Source organism: Aphelocoma coerulescens, chromosome 13 (assembly GCF_041296385.1).
Source record: "Aphelocoma coerulescens isolate FSJ_1873_10779 chromosome 13, UR_Acoe_1.0, whole genome shotgun sequence".
NCBI classification, from domain to species: domain Eukaryota; kingdom Metazoa; phylum Chordata; class Aves; order Passeriformes; family Corvidae; genus Aphelocoma; species Aphelocoma coerulescens.
Window position 1 is genome coordinate 932,771 of NC_091027.1, and position 20,502 is coordinate 953,272.

General features: G+C 49.0%; 1 protein-coding gene across 2 annotated transcripts in view; it reads left to right on the forward strand.

Moving 5' to 3' along the window:
• The first annotated feature begins 5,039 nt into the window (after positions 1–5,039).
• The window catches only part of NR3C1 (nuclear receptor subfamily 3 group C member 1), a 61,131-nt gene continuing 45,668 nt past the window's right edge, over positions 5,040–20,502 (forward strand). The window contains exons 1-2 of one of the 2 annotated variants that reach the window (XM_069029167.1): positions 5,040–5,223; positions 7,163–8,351. In XM_069029167.1, coding sequence (XP_068885268.1) covers positions 7,177–8,351 — 1,175 coding nt within the window. In that variant the 5' untranslated portion in view covers positions 5,040–5,223; positions 7,163–7,176. Of the gene's footprint in view, positions 5,224–6,200; positions 6,397–7,162; positions 8,352–20,502 lie in introns of those variants that run through there. The other variant, XM_069029168.1, reaches the window with a different exon arrangement.

Below are 20,502 nucleotides of genomic sequence, written 5' to 3' on the forward strand. Positions count from 1 at the left end.
GTACAACAAAACACGGGGAGTAAATAGGATGAAGCCCAAAGCATAAGGACAATTAAGCACTTTTTCCTTAAGAAATTAAAAGATCAAGACCTTGCATCAAATTCATTCCTACTATATTCTCTTCTTGTCTCCAGAAAAAGTGTTTTAATTTTTATGTCCCAGCTCCTTACCTAACTCCCTTTGAATCCTCCCATTTTGGGTATAGGATATTTAGGAAAAGGTTTAAAAATTCTTTCTTCATATGGAGCTCATACTGCAAGTCCAAGAATTCTTCCCCTTGGCTCCTGGGATTGCCTCAGGCTCTAAATTAGGATCCATCCAGGGCACTAAACATGGCAGAGTTTGGAATTATGGTTTCAATTTGAAGAGGTACCAAAGATGTTGCTGTAAAGGCAGATGTTTTAAAAGGTATGTGGCATTTCATAAAACACGCTTTTAGTGGTAACATTTTGTTTTGTTCATACCTTTACTTACATATTTTACTCCTGAGTCCGAGCTGAAAACTCTCCCAGTGTCACAGCTGAATTTGTTTCATTAGTGATCCCAGCTGCACATAACTCTGCTTTATTGCTGACAAGCCCTGGATTTATAGAACGTGGTTTGAAATCACCAACATGGGGAAGCAGGACTTGCTTTAGAACAAAATAGGTGTCAGCCTCCTGTGTGGTGCTCCTGCAATGGATCTGCCATGTTGGAGTCACGCGGGAATGGAACTGCAGATTCCCTGGGAATACACAGCTGTGCCCACTCTGGTTCCCAGCACGCTGGTACAGCTGCCTTGGCAGTGAGTGTTAATTTCTCCCTTTGCAGCAGCAGCACCACCACAACATTCCAAAACAAACAAAGGAACTCCGAACACTATTCTCCATCCTTTCCCCTTGCCCGGCTCCTTGCACACGGCAATCCATGGAGCTCTCCCAGGAACTGGTGAGCCAGGTCAGGCCTTCACTGATTCCCCTGCCCAGGTAACTTCTGCCTGTCCCAAAGGACAGCTGAGCCAAGATGACCCCAGGAGCTCCCAGGCTGCCATCAGGTCTCTGTGACACAGGGAGCCCCTACAACCCTCCTGCCCATGAAGGGGCTGCATTGGCAATGCCACAGAGTCCAGACTCCACTAAAATCCGTGTGCCACTGGCTACTGGATTTCAGTAGGCATTGTGCTGCAGGAAAAAATACGGCTGCAATCAAAGGTGGTTCTCTTCTTGCAGGCATCCTGTAATTAGCTCAAGTTTTCTTTTTTTCATAGAGAGGTCTTGATGCATAAACCAAAAGTTTCCTCTTCCTTGCATGTTGTTGCCAGATGTTTCTGCAAAGCTTCAAAACAACAAAGCTGTTTGTGTACTTGCACATGACTTCAACCCATGACTGTCACAAAGTGCTCCTCCTCCTCATCAATTAACCCAATTAATTCCTCTCCCCTTCCCCCGTCCATTTCTGAACACTGCACTTCACTGTCTGTCTGTCCCAGCACCTTGGACTTTCAGCCCTTTGCCACAGATCCCACAGGAATGGGATGAGCTTCAATGGCTTCTAACCCAGGCCGTTCCATGATTCTTTAAGGGGAAGGAACAAAGGGATTCAAGATGAAGCAGATCGGTACAAGTGCAGAGGAAGGAGCTAGGACAGAGAACAGCACAGTGGAAGAACTCCCGAGTGGTTCATGTAGAAGTGAAGGACCTGGTGGGAAATCAAAGCACAAAATAGACCACAACAGACAAGAGCTGCCATGGGAAATACAGGAAAAAACACGGTAAAACCAGAAAAAATACCAGGAGTTATTAATGTGAGGAGGAGGTGGGAGCGCATGGCACAGCCCCTCTGTGCCCCCGTCTGTGTCTGACCACAGCTAATGGCAAAAGTGCTTGGAGTGAGCTCAGACCCAGGAGCCTCCGCTGGCAAACACGTGGAGGATGCTGTGATGTCCTGCTGGTAAAGCAGCAGCTCCTGAGCTGTGGGAGCCACAGCTGGGGAACATCCTTTATCCCATTCTGGCTTCCCTGCGAAACTATTGACAGGCTGCAGGCACTGGCTGAGGGACTTTGATGTATATTCAAGAATTAAACAGAATTACTCTCAAGCTGATAGGAAACAAAACTGAGCTCCTTACAAGGCAACCAAGATCTTAAAAGATTTGGCCTTGGGAAGAGCGTCAGACACTGGGCATGCCACTGCCCTTTTGGGAGAGACAGCAGATTGCAGAGGGAGGAGCAGTTCTTCCTACAAAACTCTGCTTTACGTGAGCTGGCTGTGGCACAACTACAGAACTGGCATTTCACAGGAAAAGGCAACACAACCCTTACTTCTGGAAGTGCTTCCAAGGTGGCTTAAGGACTCTATGAGTAGTTATGTGTGGACTCCATGCAGCCTTTATTCCGTAAGTGCACGCTCTGATCTTTCCCCGTGTGACTCCACACCGAGATGCTTCCTGTGCCCCACGTTCTGCACGCTCCCGTCACAGTCAGATGTGACAGGATCTGCTCATCTCCAGGTGCCCCCATTGTCCGTGCTGACCCCAGGCAGATTTATGTCGGCATCTGGCAGCCACAGGAGTTCCCTTCGGTGCTTCAGATGTTCTTTCTGACCTTTGGAATGCTGTGCACAAAGCTCAAAGTGGCTCCTGCTTCCATGAATTTCCCGATCTCCTCTATGAGAGCCATAATTATGTTTTAATGATTTAATAACATTCTCCACTTCTATATTTTAATGTCTATATTTAGTGTTTGTTAAGGTCAAGGCTCATTATCTCTGCAGTATTATTACATTGTGGCACAGGAATGTGCAGCCATTTATAGATTTTGGAAATCTGTAGTATGACAATTGGCACCACTCTCCCTGTGGCTCCCCAGAGTTCCTGGGGCGCTGGGCTCCCACCAGACCTGCACTTACTTGAGAAAAAAATCACAAGTTTTTTAAAGCCTAACTTATGTCATGCATTTTTATGAACTAGCAAAGATGAATTGCATTTAACTCTGACCATCATGACATAGCTCATTTTGTTATGTACTGGGTACACGTTAATGTTGTAAAACAGCCAGAACACGCAGCTTATCAAGTTGTGCATTACATTTATTTTTACAGGGTAGGAGTGTCCTAGGGAACATTTCTGTGTGAAGGAGAGTGAGGGGAGGTTTGTTGGGTTGCTCAGCCCCAGAGGACAACTGTGTGAGAAAGGTTTGTGCAGCACCAGGGGAGCCTCAGGCACAGGAGCATCCCTCGGTCACTGCCCCACAGGACGCTCTGGGCTCCTCCCGGCTGAGGAGCACCTGGAGAAGTGAGAATCAGTAACATTCTTTTCCCAGTTTTATAGAGAGAAGCAGAAAACATCTGACACTTTTTATAATAATCCAAAATGGGGTCCTTTTGGATCAAAGATGACATTAAGATACAGAATTATTCATTAGAGAAGGAGGGTCCTACCCATTACTGCACAAAAGCAGCTGTAATTAAGCATCTGAACGGGTATTTATAAACAGATGTTCTCATCTAAATGTCTTAGAAGTATACAGCTTTGTTATTCCAGTTTCCCCAAACTACAGAAGGAGCTACAGCTCTCCTCCATAGGCTGATGTTCTCCCACATGTACCCTAATATTTGAGTTCCCCAAACTGCAGGTACCGGTAGGAGGGGTCCCCAAATGCAAGACAGTTTCTGCAGCAGAACATTCACAGAGCAATAGTGTAAATTTTCCAGATGTAGTCCCAGGAACACTTTAGGATTTAATGCGTTCAGAGACATTGCTGCCTTAAGTGAACAGCCAGGATCTCTGCAACACCCCTGCACTGGTGACAGAGGTTTCACACTCTGACTTCTGCTATTCCGGTTGCCTCGCATGGGAAGAAGCATTTCCTGAGAGCTGTAAATCCATTGCATCATTCAAAACGCAGCACAAGAGAGTTTTGAAGGCTGCTTTAAACACATCTTTCAAAAATGGGGAAGGGCTACAATTTTTAGAACCATTTTTCGTAACTTGTGGGGGAAAAAACAATGTTAAGCTAACATGGTGTGCATGTGCTTTGCATTTTAAAAGTAAAACAACAGTTTCCAAAAGTCAATGTGGCCTGTAAAAACATGACTTGGGGGGAAAAAAAAAAAGAAAAGGAAAAAAAAATAAAGAGGGCATATAATTGTGCTGTAAAATCTGATCATCTCATCCAACCCCTGCCAAGGCAGGGTCACCTGGAGCAGGTGACACAGGAACGTGTCCAGGTGGGTTTGGGATGTCTCCAGAGGCAAACTCCATGCCCTCCTTGGGCAGCTGTTCCACCCTCCATGGAAAGAAGTTCTTCCTCATGTAGAGGTGAAACTCGTTGTGTTTGAGTTTATTGCTCCTCGTCCTGTCACTGGCACCGCTGAACAGAGCTGGCACCATCCTCTGACAGCCCTTGGGGATGTTTGTATGGATTGGTGGGATCCCCTCTCAGACTTCTCCGGACTAACCCAGCCCAGCTCCCACAGTATCTCCTCCATCAGAAAGATGCTCCAGACCCCTCAACATCTTCGTGGCCTCCGCTGGACCCCCTGCAGTAGCTCCTTGTGCCTCTTGTAGAGCGGAGCCCAGAGCCGGACACGGGCTCCAGCCGTGCCCCGCAGGGCCGAGCGGGAGCATCGCCCCTTGCCCGGTCCTGCCCTGCCCGCTCGGGGCCGGCTGCACTTTCCCGTCTCGGCCAACAGGTCGCACCGTTCCCCCTCGGCTGGGGCTGCCCCCGGAGCCGGGCGGCGGCGGGGCCGGAGCCGGGCTGGCCGCGGCACAGCAGAACCGAGCCGAGCCGGGGCGCGGAGCAGCAGCGGCCGGGCCGCCCCTCGCCGAGCCCGCTGTCTCCACTCCCTCTCCACGTCGGGGAGGCGGAGGGAGGGAGGGAGAGAGGGAGGGGAAGGGGAGGAGGCGGCCGCCGCCGTCCTCCATTTTGTGGCGGGGGCAGAACCGCCGAGCGCGGCGCTGCCCGGCGGAGGGACGGGGCGGGGAGCGCGGGGGGGCGAGGTCCGCGGAGGCAATTAGCGCTAATTAACGGAGGGGGCGCCGCGGTGGCGGGCGGGGACGGGTCGGGGTTTGGGGTCCGCGGGAGGAGCAGCGGCAGCGGCCGGAGCAGCATCAGCGGGGGGAGCGGTGCCGCCGCGGCCCCCGGAGGGGCGGCTGTTGATCCCCCCCAGCCGGCTGCCGCCCCCGCCGCGCGGCGCGATGGCCGTGGGCGGCTGAAGGAGCCCCAGCGCCCTCCCCCGGACGAGGTAAGGGCGGCGAGGGTCCCGCGGGGGGCTGCGCTTCCCCCCGGGAACTTGGCGGGGGGTGGCGGCGGTGCCCGCAGGAATGCCCGGGGCGGGGGGAGCCGAGCCGAGCCGCCTCCGGAGGAGCCCGGGACGGGAGCGGGGGCGGCGGCGGCGGGGCTGCCCGCAGCGGGGCCGCGGGGACCCCCGGCCCGGGCCCCCCGGGTGGCCGTGTCCCGGGGGAGCGGGGGGCGCGGGCGGGGAGCGCAGCCGAGCCCCGCGCGGGGCTGGTTTTGCAGAAGTGGGTGTGCCAGGAGACGGCTCAACAGGTCCCGACACATTTCTCTGCAAACTGTACTTTGCGAAGGCGATTTTATTGCAATCCGGCGGTTTTAAGTATTTTGCAGCGTTTTCCGCCCTTCGGCAGAGTCTTGCAGCTGATTTTTGACACGTTTCCTACGCTGGATGATTCGCTGCCTTGTTTTTTTGGGCGTTGGGGAAATTGTCAAATGAAATAACTACCTTTTCCCTCCCCTTCACGTTAAAAGGGAAAAAGGCAGCGCTGGAGGTAGATAGTTGTATTTTTTCCGGTCGCTGTTGCGTGTCCACCTTAAGCAGCGCAGCAGTTCGGGGGTGCCCCGCTCCCGTTCGGGGCCGTGGTCCGGGCTGCCGGGGCTGTGCGGGTCCCTGGACGCGGGCCTGGGGCTCCATTCCCCCGGGCAGCGCAGGCGGGACCCCCCGGGACCCCCGCTCGGCCCGGAGGGGCCGCTCGAGGAGTGCCGGGGGCTCCTGGCGCTGAGCCGCTCCCGCCCGGGACGAGCTCCCCAGGCCGGAGCTCGCCGGGGCCACCTTAAGATTTTACACGTGGGGCCTTTTTGTCGCTCGCAGCCTTAACTTTGCACACAGAAATAGCGGCGGGGCCGGGGCTGGCGAGAGCGGCGGCAGAGCCGCGGTGCGACCGGGGCCGTGGGGCTGGGAGCGCTGTCCCTGTGCCCGGCGGGGAAGGGACCGGCTGGGAGCGCCGGGGCATCGCCCCCCGGCCGGCCCGGACTGCGGCAGTGCGGGCTGGGCGCTGCCGGGGGAGGCCGGACACCGTGTCGGAAGTTTGTCGAAGAATGTACAGTGTTTCTCCAAATATTTATGCTCTCCGCTGAAAAAAAAAACACGTAGCAAATTCAAACATCTCAAACTTACGAGGTTTGTTTTCAGTGCTGGGTGTGTTTGGAAGAGCAGCCGGGAGCGGGTAGAGTGTTGGAAGCTAATAAAAATCCTGCTTTATTTTTAGCTAGTTTTTATTTTTAAATTTGAGGTATATTTAAAGAATTGAGCGGCGTTTATTGCAAGATGGATGGGTTTCATTTTAAGACTGAACCCGTGTAAAGGTGGCAGACGCTGTGTTTTGTGGCGGAGAGGTCGAGTGGCTCCTGGGGAATGACAAACCACGGAGGTGCCGCCCCTGGGAGCTCCGGACCTGCTCTGGAAGGGGAGAGCTGACTGGGAGAGGTGGCAAATGTGCTCTTCCCCTGTTCAAAATGTAGTTAAATACCGGGGAAATTTACCTTGCAAAATTTGTAAACCGGGTCCTTTAACAATTCTTACAATTTGTTACTGCGGGGACGGGTGACAAAGCTGGAGAGTGCGTGCAGAAATGTCATGTGCTGTAGCTTGATTCCGGGTTGTGTGCAGGCAGAGTTACCCCTTCATCCAGGTTTAGCAAAGCTTTAAAATACGTACTTCCTCCTCACTAGACAGAAAACAAAAACTAAAACCCCCTGAAAACAAACACAGTGTGTTTGAGAGACGTGGCACGTGTCAGCCCAGAGAGTGGTGTGCCGTGCCGTGCCTTCGCTCTCAGAGCAGCTGAGCCAGGTTTCCCAGGCGAAGGATTTAGACTCTTTATTTTAACGCTGTTATTAACGTGTCCTCGTTGTGCTGACTTTGACCGCTTCTGATCTTTTTCTAGTTAATGGTAAAGTAATGGATTCCAAAGAATTGCTTAACCCGTCGGATCAAGACGAAACCAGGAAAAATGCGCTCGTCAGTACCAAAGGAGGGATCGTGATGGACTTCCATCCACCCTTCAGGGGTGGAGCTACTGTCCAAGCCCCTGTGTCTACATCTCCTCTCCCTGCATCTTCTCAGTCGGATTCCAGTCAGCAACCTGCTTTGGCTGACTTTCCAAAAGGATTAGGAAACAATGTGCCTCAGCCAGACCTTTCCAAGGCAGTGTCGCTCTCGATGGGACTGTACATGGGTGAAACAGACGCAAAAGTGATGGGAAACGACCTTGGATTTTCGCACCAGGGCCAAATCAGCATCTCTTCTGGAGAAACGGACTTCAGGCTCCTGGAGGAAAGTATTGCGAGCTTGAACAAGTCCTCGAGCCTGGCCGAGGACGCGAAGGGAACCGCGTCTTCTGAGGTGCCCCTCGAGCCGGATTTCCCAGGCATGGCCGGGCGCAGCGTCCCTGTGGAGTCAGGAGCTGCAGTCCAAAGCCAGGTGGGCTCAAATGGTGGCAACTTGAAGTTGTTCTCTGAAGACCAAAGCACCCTGGATATCCTCCAGGATTTAGAATTGCCGCCGGTCTCGCCGGGCAAGGAGCCCAACGGGAGCCCGTGGCGGCTGGACCCGTTGCTCGATGACGGTGGCTTGCTGTCCCCCATATCCGCAGACGACGCCTTTCTCCTGGAAGGAAGTCTCAGCGAAGACTGCAAGCCTCCTCTTTTATCTGACACTAAACCTAAAATTAATGACCGTGGTGACCTTTTACCCAGTTCCAAAATGCCAATGCCTCAAGTGAAAACAGAAAAGGAAGACTTCATTGAACTCTGTACTCCCGGCATCAAGCAGGAAAGCATGGGCCCTCTTTACTGCCAGGCCAACTTTTCCAGGTCGAACCTGCTGGGTACGAAAGTCTCGGCCATCTCCATCCACGGTGTCAGCACCTCTGGGGGACAGATGTACCACTATGATTTAAATACTGCGTCGCTCTCTCAGCAGCAGGATCAGAAACCAATTTTTAATATCATTCCATCTCTTCCTGCCGGGTCAGAAAATTGGAATAGGTGCCAGGGATCGGGGGACGAGGCGTTGGCTCCACTGGGAACGCTCAACCTCTCTGGCAGACCTGCTTTCTCTAATGGCTATTCAAGGTAATTAGTTTTTGTTGCTCTTTATTAAAATGCTACAACCGTGTTTAGCACAACTCCATGCATGCTGTATGCATGTTGTTTGGGCTTTTTTTGCCTTTTTTTTCCTTTTCCATTTGGTATGTGTGGCTGATCAGACATCACTGGGGAATATTTATCCCACAGTACAACAGCAGCTTTAAGCAACTACGCAGTTACTGGTATTAAAGGGAAGAAAAGCGGAGGGGAGCTGGCATGCTTTAAAAAGTAAATAAATAAAAACAAAACTTCCAAGATACAGCCTAGAGGGAAAATTGAGTATGTGGTAGCAGGATCCATACACAGGCAGTATGGAAGGAAGTATTTAAGTGTATACAAAAGCTCCTTCGTTCCCAGGGGTTAGAGGATCAATCACTGTGGGCTTTTTTTCCTTCCTAGCATTACTTAAATGTTATGCACAAAAATAACTTGGTTGCTGGGTAAATTTCTAGAATTACATTTAAGCTGAACTCGAGTTTTTGCTGTGCTCGGTATTGCATTTACCTTACATGGACAAGAAGATTCCGAGTGGGAAATACTCAGCAGCTTGTTCAATAACTGCCTTTAAAGAGATAAGAGTATTTGCAGAGAGATTTAAACATACCTGGAATTTAACTCCTGAGCAGAACGGCAGGAAGGCTGCTGGGAGGGGGGTTTGGGGAGCTGGTTCGTACCTATGGCAGTGCCTTGGCCGTGGTGTTTCCTACGAGTAATCCAGGGGTGCAGCTATTCCAGGGAAAGGCTCCTGGAGGAGCAGCGTGGCCGGGGCAGCTGTGCTCGGCTGGGAATGGTTCAGTTCCAGCGGAACACCCAGTTGTGTTTCCCTCAGCTGTTCTGTGTTTAACAACTACTTGCACGAGCAGCGTGGGGCCTCCATGGAGGAGAGGGATTTTGTGGAGTCTGTTAGAAAATGCCTCTGCAAGCCCCTATGCAGAAACACGGTATTTGTAGGCTTTTAATGAAGGATCTGGTTTAATATTCTGGGTTTTATAGCCCTGCTGACAATTGATCCCCAGGGTGTTCCCCTCCGGTCCCGGGGCTCTCCCTCTACGATACTTGCTCCATTTTCCCATGGTTGGAATGAAGTGTGTGAGGATTTCTTTGTTTGAGGAAGACAACTTCTAGCTTGCTTTCATTCTCAATTTCTTTACTAGGTTTTAATTTCTGTTCTGAATGTGATTCTTTTTCTTTGAAGTGTTTAAAGCAATTTGTAATGTAAGAGATCCAGAAAAGAAAATGAAAATCTCTGGATAGATTCCACCTTGATACATGAATACTGAGTGTGTCTTACAATTTATTTTGACAAAGTAGAAATGCTTTGTGCTAATCTTTTGCATAATTAGTCCAATTCTGCGTTGTGTTCAGTTTGTTTCATGGGGATTTTTTAGGGAGTTCATTTCCTCTGCTCTCACTGTACCTTTTAAGATAATCATAAACTCTCTGTCCAAGCAAGAAGTGTTTCTGCGTTGGGGAGGAAGGTTTCAGGGGCAGTTTAAATAAGCAGATTCCCCAGACATAATGGAAATGTCACTTTTGAGGATAATTCTGGGGAGGTGCGGTGCTGCCGAGGTGGTGGGGATGTTGTGCAGGGCTGTGCAGGCAGAGCCCCACGCACTCACGGGGTTAACACGGGGGTGTCTGCCCGGCTCCGGGGAGTTCCAGACACCGGCGTTGTGTCCTGTGCCTGTGATCCGGAGGGATGGAGAGCTCGTCTGGGGTGTGACCGTGGGCAGAGCTGCTCCTGGAGGGAATGGGCGAGCGGGGGCAGATGTTGTGGTGCTCTCTGGAGCAGGCTGGGGACAGCATTGGGGCACGGAGGGCAGGAGTGCGGGCAGGGCTGGCAGCGCCCGGGACAGCCCAGGGAATGTCCCGGAGCATCCCAGCACCAGCTGCCTCCTCCACTGCCCAGTGTTATCCACGCTGGGGCTCGAGCGTTGACGTTCTTGTGTCCTGCAAGGTCATCTTACATTTTATTGCTTCCTTTTTGCTGTAAGATAATGGATTTTTTTTTTTCTTTATGGAATGTGTAAAGAATTTTGAGGTGGCTCCTAGTTGAGCTTTGCATAAAAATACATTATTCACAGCTTTGTGGAAGCTGTTCTTACTTCCCAAGGATTTTTATATACTTTAACTACAAAGTCCAATTCTAAAAACAGCATTGTTTGGGTTTGCTTTATTATTTTTATTCCATAACATTCAGGCAATTCCATCTTCCTTTTACAGTGTTTGAGATATTAACGAGCCCTGTGTTTTAAGCAGGATTTTTTTTTTTCTTCCTGAACATTGCCAGAAATACTTGGTCTAAACTGGGTTAGTTTAAGGTGATGTATTGTGGATTTGTTTGTTTTTCTTGCAGAAGACTTAACAAAATTGGCATTTGTTTTAGAAACAAAGGAAGGACTCGCCAGATTCCCGTGGTCTGGGGTTTTTTTAGGTACTAAATGTGAGAGGTGGAGGCTGAGGTTTTGAGAAGCTTCAGGTTCCAGGAGGAAATACTTTTTTTGTTGGTAGAATTATTTGTCTGCTAATAACATATTAATTGTAGACTGAATGTGGGGGAAGAAAAGCTGCAGTTCAGCCGTGGTGTTCAGGTTGTATTTAATCTGCCTGTTTAATGGCAAGCCTGGAATGTACCTTTGCATCCACTCAGGATGGAATTGATGTCTTGCCATTTTTGAGTGATTTTGCTCCTCCAGCTGCTGGCTTTAATGAGACATGTGATAATCAGGCCCAAGAAAACCAATCAATTGCAGTGAACTGCGGGAGGGATCCAGAAGTTAACAAGCAGAATGCAAACTTCAGGAATTTGATTAATGGGAATGAATTGGCAATAATCAATAAACTGCTGTCGGTGGAAGAGTCAGTCAGTGCTTGTGCTGAGCTGCAAACCCTCCTGCAGAAACACTGAGCTGCAGCTCCTCAAACTCCAGATCCTGAGCAGCGGGGAGGCTCCGGCCGGCGGGACGGCTTTGTCTGGGATTGCTCCGGGGTCTCCCATCTGAGCGAGTGGAGTGAATGAAGAAGGTGGATAGAATAAAAGGGGGGGGAAAAGTAGGCTAACAGGCAGTTTACCTTAGATTGTCTTTAATGGCAGCTGGAAGAGGAGTAAATCACGCTGCAGTGCTTCACTGAGGAGTTGGAGGGTTTGCTGGTGCCCGTCTCCGATGGGATGTTACTGTGATTTATTACACAAACCCAGGGAAAACTGTTCCATTTCAAGGAAATGGCTTTAGCAACACAGACTCGTGGGGCTCTTGCATGGTATATACATTAAATCCTTTGCTCAACTCCTATTGCTCTGGCTTCCTGGAGATGTGGCTTGTTGTGGAGGGAGTGAAGGATGCGGAGAAGCAGCGCAGCAATGCAGGGTTTGCTCCTACAGCCAGAATTCACAGAAGCTGGGCCCCACTGGCAGTGTTACGGCTTCTCTTATTACAGTTGAAATAATTCCTAGTACTTAAGCTTGTGGGGGGATAAGGATTATTAAGGAAGTTTAAGAAAGGGCAAGAGCTGAGAAAAGCCATTAAAGAGGAGGAGAGTCTGGAAGGAGGAAAAGTTTTGCTGGTCAGTTGTGATCCAGAGCCTTGCTTTCAAAAGTTGCCTTTCTACCCTTAACTCTTTAACTGGGATTCTTTTTGGACTCAGATGCTGTGTGAGAAGGAAGGGGGGAAAAAAGGGATTGTTTGCCAGCAGTGGTAAAGGTCAGTTGTCCGTTTGTCTTCCCGCTTTGTTTCCCTCGGCTGCTGGCCAAGGCCGGTGGCTTGGCAGGGCTGGATGCAGTGCTTTAAGTGCTGCCTGACTCAGCAGTGTATAATGTATGGGACATCCGGAATTGGGGCTTTTTTAATAATTCTATTTTGATATAAAACCCAGACGTGGTATTTGGAGTGCTCAGGGTTCCAGTAGTCTGTGTTGTGATTTGTCAGCTTAATGTAATACTGTACTCAGGGGGTTGAGTCTGGAAGTACATGGCAAACAATCCAGTTGTTTTGGCAGAAAGGGATGAATCAGGAATGTCCTGCAGAATGTGCTCTAAGGTGCTCTGGAAAGGTAACTAGATAAATGAGAGGTCATGTAAGACATAGTCCACTTCTCCCAGTTTTGGCTGATCCTTCCATCGAGCTCACAGCCAAGTAGGTTGTTGTAAGTCCAGCCCAAATTGCTAACTCCTGCAAATTTATTTCTCTCTACAATGATTTCTATTTTAAACCTAATTCTGGCTGATAAAACAAGCTTATTTCTGTTGTCCATTCAATTTTTCTTTATTTATCTCCATGGTTAAACCCCTTGTACTCCTCTCCTGCTGCCAGTGAAGGCAAAGCTGTGGTTGAACAAGTGCTACTCATGAATCTTCTCAGAAATGTGAAATACAGGTATTATCCAACTCCTACATTGTATATTTACCATGCTAAAGATTACTTTTACAGTGAGAGCAATTTATCTTGGGGGAAGCAAATTCCCTTTCTTCCTTGGATTATCGCTGCTCCTTCTGGAGATGAACAAGTGGTGCATATTCTGTGTGTATGTGTAACTGCAAACTGGAATTGTTTCTGCACTTTAAAAGGTTCCCAAGTCCTCCTGTCTTCCTGGGTCCAGTTTTATAGCTGCTGCTGAGTGTGGTGGTAGCGTTCCTCCTCCCAAAGCCGTTGCTTTGGGGTAGTATTCATTTTTGGGGTAGTTGCAGCCTGCCCGAGCTGCTGTCCCACCCCGATGTGCCGCTGTAGTGTCGTGTATGCGTTCTGCAAACGGTCCCCATGGCATCAGTCTTGAGGAAGGCAAGATCCCAATAAAATCCTGTTTTCAATCCAAGTTACGAGCAGTGGGAAAAGCTTTGTAGAGCCATAGTTACCATTACTTTGAGTTTATACTATTAAAATAACTGCGTGTGTCACCTCTGGTGGAGAGAAGTGAACTTGGAAATGCCTTTGCAAAGCAACCAGCTTGGAACTCAGAAGCGCAGAACAAGTGTGTGTGCAACAAGGTGCTTTCTGAGAAGAACACTTCGGTGTGCTGAACGCTGTGCACCAGACCCAGGGAGTCTGGGTTAAGCTCTCTGATTTCCCAGCCTTTGTCTCCCAGAGTCTCGAGTATACAGATTTCTAATCTTATTTACTGAAGAATTAATGTGTGGCACTGTTGCATGTACAGGTTATTGTTCTCATCCCGGGGATTTTCTGGCTGATTTGCTGTAGTATGAGATCCACTGATAACCATTTGTAACAGTCACTGTAATGTGAGATCCACTGATACCCTTTTATAACACAGCCTTTGCTTAAATAGCCAAGGCCCTCGCAGACCAGGAGTTAATCCTGTTCTCAGTGTTGGGTTCTGGAAATACTGGTCAGATGCTGTCAGTGGAGGGCCTCATCCCCCTGGGACAGGAGTGAACCAGTACAGCTGGAATAGATGACACATGCAAAAAAAAAATAATTTCATCTCATTGTCTTGGCTCTGACTCCAGAGCAGCTCGTTTGGGGTATCTGTGGGAAAAAATGAAACACAAACTCTATGGTTTCTTTGCCCATATGTGACAAATTGTGACCGTGGCATTGCTGGTCACCTGCAAAGGGATGTCAGCAGAGGGTCACCTGCGTGGAGCGAGCTCCATCCGTGTGTTGGAGCACTGTGCCACAGACCTGAGAGGCAGCTGGAAGGCTCTGGACGTGCACTCTCGCTGCCTGTGGGCAGGAGAGCCCGCGGGTGCGGGTTGGCCCCGTGTGTCACCAGTCCAGCACCTGGGTCCGTACTGGGGGGTGAGTCGCTGTGTCCCCAGAAGTGCAGGGCTGGGCTGGGAGGACAGTTCAGCACAATTACTGTGCTCTCCTGGGGGTTTTCCTCCTTACCTGACCTTCACTCCGGGGAAGGTGTTGTGCCTCTGTCTCCCACGTTCTGGTCTGACTCAGCTCCCACCGACCTCTGCCATGACATTTCCTGCTGGGATTCCATTCCTGGGTGAAGCAGTGTCTGCTTGTGCTCAAGCCATGGCTGTATTGCTTGAAATAGAACTATAAAACACCATGACAAAAGATTTTCATCCCTTTCCCGTGGTCTGTCCTGCTGGCTGTGTCACCTCCATGTCCCAGAGGTGTCTGGCAGAAGCAGGAGGAGCAGCTGCAGCTTCTCTGGCTCAGGGAGCCATAAACCTGGAGCTGGGCTTTGGAATGGAGGGGATGGAGATGAGGTCAGGTTTGCTCGCTGTTCGTGTGTGAGGCAAGTTTAGATTCCAGGACATGGTGTTACTTACCCAGGATATCATGTAGAGTTCTATAACCCTGGTGCCTTAAATCAATAATCACCACAATTGTGTGGATTTCTGGAGGAAATTGTGCTCTTCAGAAGTCATCTTGACATCGTGTGTGGAGAATGTTTCTGTACCAGCCCACTGCCTTTTTAATATAGCCAGTGCCAACAGGTCACCATTAAACCTCCACATTCCATCTGTACCTGTGGAGCTCCCAGTCCGTGCTAAATCTTCCTAGAAAATTACAATCCTGATGTATTTTGGAAATTAATGTCCCACAAACTGCTGATACTTTGCTGTGGGGATGCAATATCATACACAACTTCCCCTTTTTGGTCAAATACCTCAGTTTTTGTAAGATTGTAAAGGCAAAAGTACTGTCGGGGAAGGAATTCTAAAATAATGATCATGTCTTTCTTGAATTCAGTTCACTGCTACTGTAATTTAGTAATGAAAACGAGTTTCATATTGGATTTTACAGTAATACATTCTTCATACTATTTGTAATATGTTTGTACAGTTACTGTGTGTCAGAAAACAGCTGGAGATCATCAAATTTCTGCATCACGGTCACACAAGATTTAATATGAAACTTGTGAGCAGCAGGGTGCCATTTACTCTTGTGTTGCTTTATTCAGATACTTCTTATTTCTATTGCTTTTATTTGTGTAACTGAGTTTAAAGTTTTAGCAAGTATTGCTCAGGATGGGAGTTCTAAAAAAGAAATGAGGGCACAAATGAGTAGTTTGCCTCAAAATACTACTTGGGAAACTCAGAAGTATACTGTAGAGTCAAGGAGGAGCAAATAATGAAGTATCAGTGAAGTCTGTTATCTATTCAAGAAGCAAACAGTGGAAGTGATTTCACAGCTCCCTGGCTTGGTTTTCTTTTTTCCAGGAAGCCTGGGAAGGGTCCTGTCGTTGTCCTTACCCAGAGGATCTCTTGTGGTGCACTTTAGGATGCAGCAGGGACTTCAGTCTTTTCTTATTAGAAACTTTGTGGGCAGGGGTGATTTGGGGGTTTCTGTGTGCATTTCTGTCTGTGAATGTTTGAATCCCTGTTTCTGCTGGCAGTTCTCATGGAGCAGAGGGGCTGGAAGGCAGATGACCTCTTTGCTCACAAGTGGGCAGTAGCTTGGCTGATGAGAGGGATGTGAAAACAGGACATCTGGGGTTAGAAATTCCATGAAATTTTTAGAAAGTGAGGTTTTGGTCTTGGATGAGGATCCTCCAGCCATTACACGGCTCCTTTCCAGCTGTGTGGATTGGGTATGACAGGGGAGGGCTTCCATGGATCTCCTCCTTCCCAGCTGGACATGGCTGCTTATGGTGTGTGTGCACCTGGCCATGCTTTGAGCTTCAGCCCCTCGAGAGCTCTCCAAAGCCTGGGTGCTGTCTCCTTGCCTTCCCCTGCCCTCACAGCCTGCTTTGAGAACACGACTCTGAAGTTTGGGGGTTCTCGGGGATTTTTGTTGCCAAGCTCCAGCAGGTCCTCTCCTCCCTGAGCAGGGAGTCGGGAATCTGTGATGGAAAAGAGCAGCTGATGTGGTTTATTTTTGCTGTCACAGCTTGGAGAACCTGCTCCAAGGTGTGGTGGTGTGTAGGGATGTAGTAATAGGGTCTGGAAGGGCTCGGCGTGGCCGGGGAGCTGTGCCAGGGCCGCGCTGCTGGAGCACGTCCGACGCCGCGGTGCCGCCGGGCTCGGGGAGAGCGAGAGCTGCTCGGGGTGCTGGGGTGGGCAGTGGCACCTGGGGGCTGCTGGGCTGAGCCTGCTGCTGTGCAAGCTGCCTCTGCCTCATCCCCAGCACCTCGGGGAGAGGAGAACTCGCGGTGTGGCCAAGGAGGAGGGCGGTGTTCCGATGGATGCGGTGCCAGGAAAGGGTTAGGGGGCCTCCCCCATCACTTAAAAATGAGGGGGGGGTGTGAATACAGCTGTAATGTATTAAACTCTACATTTTATTTATGATTTCAGTAGCTTCTCAGTTGGTCAGATGGTGTAAATTCACAGTAATGTATTTTATGCCAACACACCTGTCCACAGGCACGCTGTCCGTTTCTGTGTACCCATATATTTTTTTCTTCTTGCTTATTTTGTTTTTTTTTTTTTTTCCTAAGCATTTGTTACCTTTCTGAAGCAATAACTTCCTAAAGCCATCAGCAAAGGTTTTGAATAAATCCCTGCTGAAAACGTGCATGTTCTGCATGCACATGTGTGGATTTGTTGTGCAAGAATGCAGTCCTGGCTTGTTAACTTCAAAAACAAAAACCAAAACTAAATAAAGGACAGAACTTGCAGATTTGATAGTTTCATGTTGATTTCAGTTTGCATGTCGATTGCAGTTTCCTATTACCCGGCTGTTGTTTTCTCTCTTGTATTTTTTTTGTGGTTTACTTTTGCTACCAAGGCCTTCGATGGTTTGTTTTGCTTGTTGAATTTCTGTTAATCTTGTGTTCTGTATGAATTGCTCCCAGATTAATTGTGCTGTACCCATATGAGGGTTATGTAGATATAATTAGACTTTTTTTTATAAAGGACTCTGCATCTTGGTTCTCTTAAAACATGGAGTAGATTAGAATATAAGCCAATATGAGAAAAGTCTTATCTGAAAACAGACTTCTAAAACAGCTTTAAAAATTAGAAATCTTAAACTTCGTATCCAGAATAGTTTTTGGATGCTGAAGATCTGTGGAGTTTAATTTCACTTCACACCTTGATTTTAGTAAGATGATACATGTTTATGACATTTGTTGAAACAATAGCGTACTGGGGGATGTATTGGCTGTTGGTGAGGATTGGCAGTGGTCCAAATGATGGCACCGGAGTGGCCTTTGGGGTTCCCCAGACCTGGCTTTTGTTAAAAAGTCACTTCCAAACAGAATCATTTAGGTTGGAAAAGATCTCCCAGCCCATTGAGTACAAGCTGTGCCCGTTCCCCACCTTGTCACCAGCCCAAAGTGCTGAGTGCCATGTCCAAGTTGTTTTCAGTACCTTGCTGGGATTGCCAAACATAAATTAAAATTAGTTTGTAGAGAATGATCTTACATCTTTGCCTTTTGATTAATAAATGATGTAATCCTTTTTGGGGCAAAGGGGAGACTTGCAGTGCTTTTGGGGTTATTTGCTTTGACCAAATAATCCTTTAAAAGAAAACTGAAGGTTAAATCTATGCTGTTATTTGAAGCAGCACGAAGTGTAGACGTGATCCTGGATTACAGATAGGCTCTCTCAGCTGGAATAGCACTGCTGCTTTAATCTATATTTCAGCAGAGGCTTTTTCTCTGACCTACTTTGTCCCAGCCCAGCCCAGGCTTTTGAGAGGTCCCTTGGCCACCCTGATTGGGGGGGAAGTTCTCTGGTGTAGGGTGTGAGTCCTGCTCTGGTGTGAGGTCCATTGGTTTCATTTTCGTGCTGCTTTATGAATTCTGTCCTTCCTGGACACGTGTTTCTGCTAAGCCCCACACATCTGCCATTTTCTGAACTGAAAAGGAAGCTTCTCTGACACCTTCTTTTTCAACAAAACCTATCTAACAAGTTCTGTGTTGAATTAGTTTCTGTAGCTGGAGAAGACAAGTCTGTTCTCATGCAGTGCCAGGTGATTTGCAAGTTCTGTGCATGATTTGATAAAAAATTTAGTTCTGAAACTCCCTTATCTAAAATGTAAGTGTTGTAAGAACCTGAGTGCTTGGAATTCTGTATTATGAGTAGCAGAGCATTCCTTTTTCAGCTCTTGTTGAAGGGAGCAGTTAATATTAGGATGCCTGCACTGACAACATCCTGAGTCATCAAGATACTTGACAGCTACTTTCCAACCAGAGCAACTGGTTTGACAAATGAGCTTGGACTTATTTTATCACTTTAAAGATAAATCTTTAAAGACTCTTTTAACGCGTTAAAGGTTGGGACATCTGATATTTTATTAAATAACAGTCTGGAGGTTTCTAAGTCCACTTATTTTTGTGCCTCAGCTTGTTCCGTGTTGCAGATCAAAGCCCCAGCTGAGTTGCACAGCATACCAGTGGGGAGGAGGAAGTGACTGGGTTTCTATTCCTGGCTGACCCCAGCCTCGGAACCGAGGAAGAGCTTTAAAGGAAATGCAGTATTCAGCTCTCTGAATCTTTCCAAGTATTCATAAGTGCTACCAGCACTGGCTTCCTGCATGCAGCGTTTCAAGGTGTGGACATCTTAAAACTGTCCTAATTTCAAAATGAAACAGGGGTAACAAGAGAAACCCTAAACTTTGTGGAAATAGCAAAACTTGAAATTCCAGATTTTATCAAAAACATCCAAAACATCCTGTTTTTACCTGGCAGGCAGCTCTGCAAGCCCAGCCAGGGTGGGAGGTGGTGGGAGGAGGTGGGTGGGAAGGGGTGGCCGGAGCCCAGCGGGGCTGCTGGCACATGGTCTGGGCCCCTTCAGCGTGGGCAGGGAGAGCTCCATGGGATCAGTGCAGAGCTGGTGGTCCCCTGGGCGAGGGTAGCTTTGCCCAGAGGACCTGGAGGAGCTGCCAGCCCTCAAAGATGTTGTCTTCAATGAACCAGCCACCGTGACGGGGCACAGGACCTCGAGCACTGTGGGTTGGGAGCCCAGCTCCGGCCCTTGGCAGAGGGGTAGGCTGTAAACCTGTAAGGTCACTGAGCACGTGGAGGCTCTTGCGAAAGAGCTGTCCTTGCTCCTGGAAGGAAAACATCCCTTCATCTTGTGTCCTGGATTTCTCTGAGGTTGTCAGTGAGCTGTGAATCCCATCGACCTGAATAGATTGGAATAGTTTTTTTCTCTTTCCTTTAAGACTTCGACAGGCTTCCTTGCCAGCGGCCTTTTCGAAAGAAACAACCCAACGACCCCCCACAGGCTGTCATGGAACTGGCAGAGCAGTTCTTTCGTGGGCTGGAGAGCTGGGCAGCCTGGGCAGTGCACGGCAGGATTTGGTGGGGGCTGTCGAGGCCGAGGAGTCGCCCGCGGGTCCCTGCGGGTCAGCGCCGGGGTGGAGAGGGAGTGTGCACCCAGGTTTCTGGGTTAGCTGATACTGAGCTATTTCGGGTGCTGAGTGCCAGGCTGGAAAGCTCTGCGAGCACAGAGCTGTGCGGAGAGGGAGCTCCAGCTGGAAAATGTAAGGCTGTGAGCCTCGGGAATATTATCCATGCATCACTTGCACAGGATGGAACTCGGAGCTGGCAGCTGGGACTCGGGAAGGGGTTTTGGGTTGTCACTGATCATCTTGGGACACCCTTAGCTCAGTGTGCTGGAGCAGCCCAAAAGGTAGATGAGAGTGTTTGTCACCTGGAAGGATGGAGAGGACCTGTGGCTGTGCTCGGTGAACCTTGGTATGCTCCCATCCCAGCACTGCCCCTTCCATACTGCTTGCTCCTCAGTGGGGTTGATGAGTTCCTAACTGGCTACCGGAACACTTCTGTGCATGGGTTTGTCTCCAGTGCTTGAGAAATTGTCCCCAAATGCCACTGAGATAAACAGCCAGAATGGAGGGGAGAGAACGACAAATTCGGGCTGGTTGTGGTGATGTCTTCCTGCGTAACATTTTTTCCTTTCCTCATTTTCTTTACTGGGATATTCACGTGTGTGTCTTCCCCCCACCCCATGTGGTAAATTCCATCCTTCATTTTGTCTTCAAAATTGCAAGTAAGTCAAGGTGATTATAGGAAACAGGCTCTTCCAGCTGCTGCCTGGGGAAATTCCTAGGGGCTTGAAAGCCATCCTTCACTTCTTTCATGCTGCAGTCATCATTCCAGAGACATCTAGGAAATTAAAATCTTCTATTATGAAGATGGGTTGCTCTGTCACACATGTTATCATCAGTAATTTCCCTGGCTGTCCCTGTCGTCCCCACACGCTTTGGATTGCTGTACCAGCACTGAGGAATGTTCTTTTCCCTCCTATGCT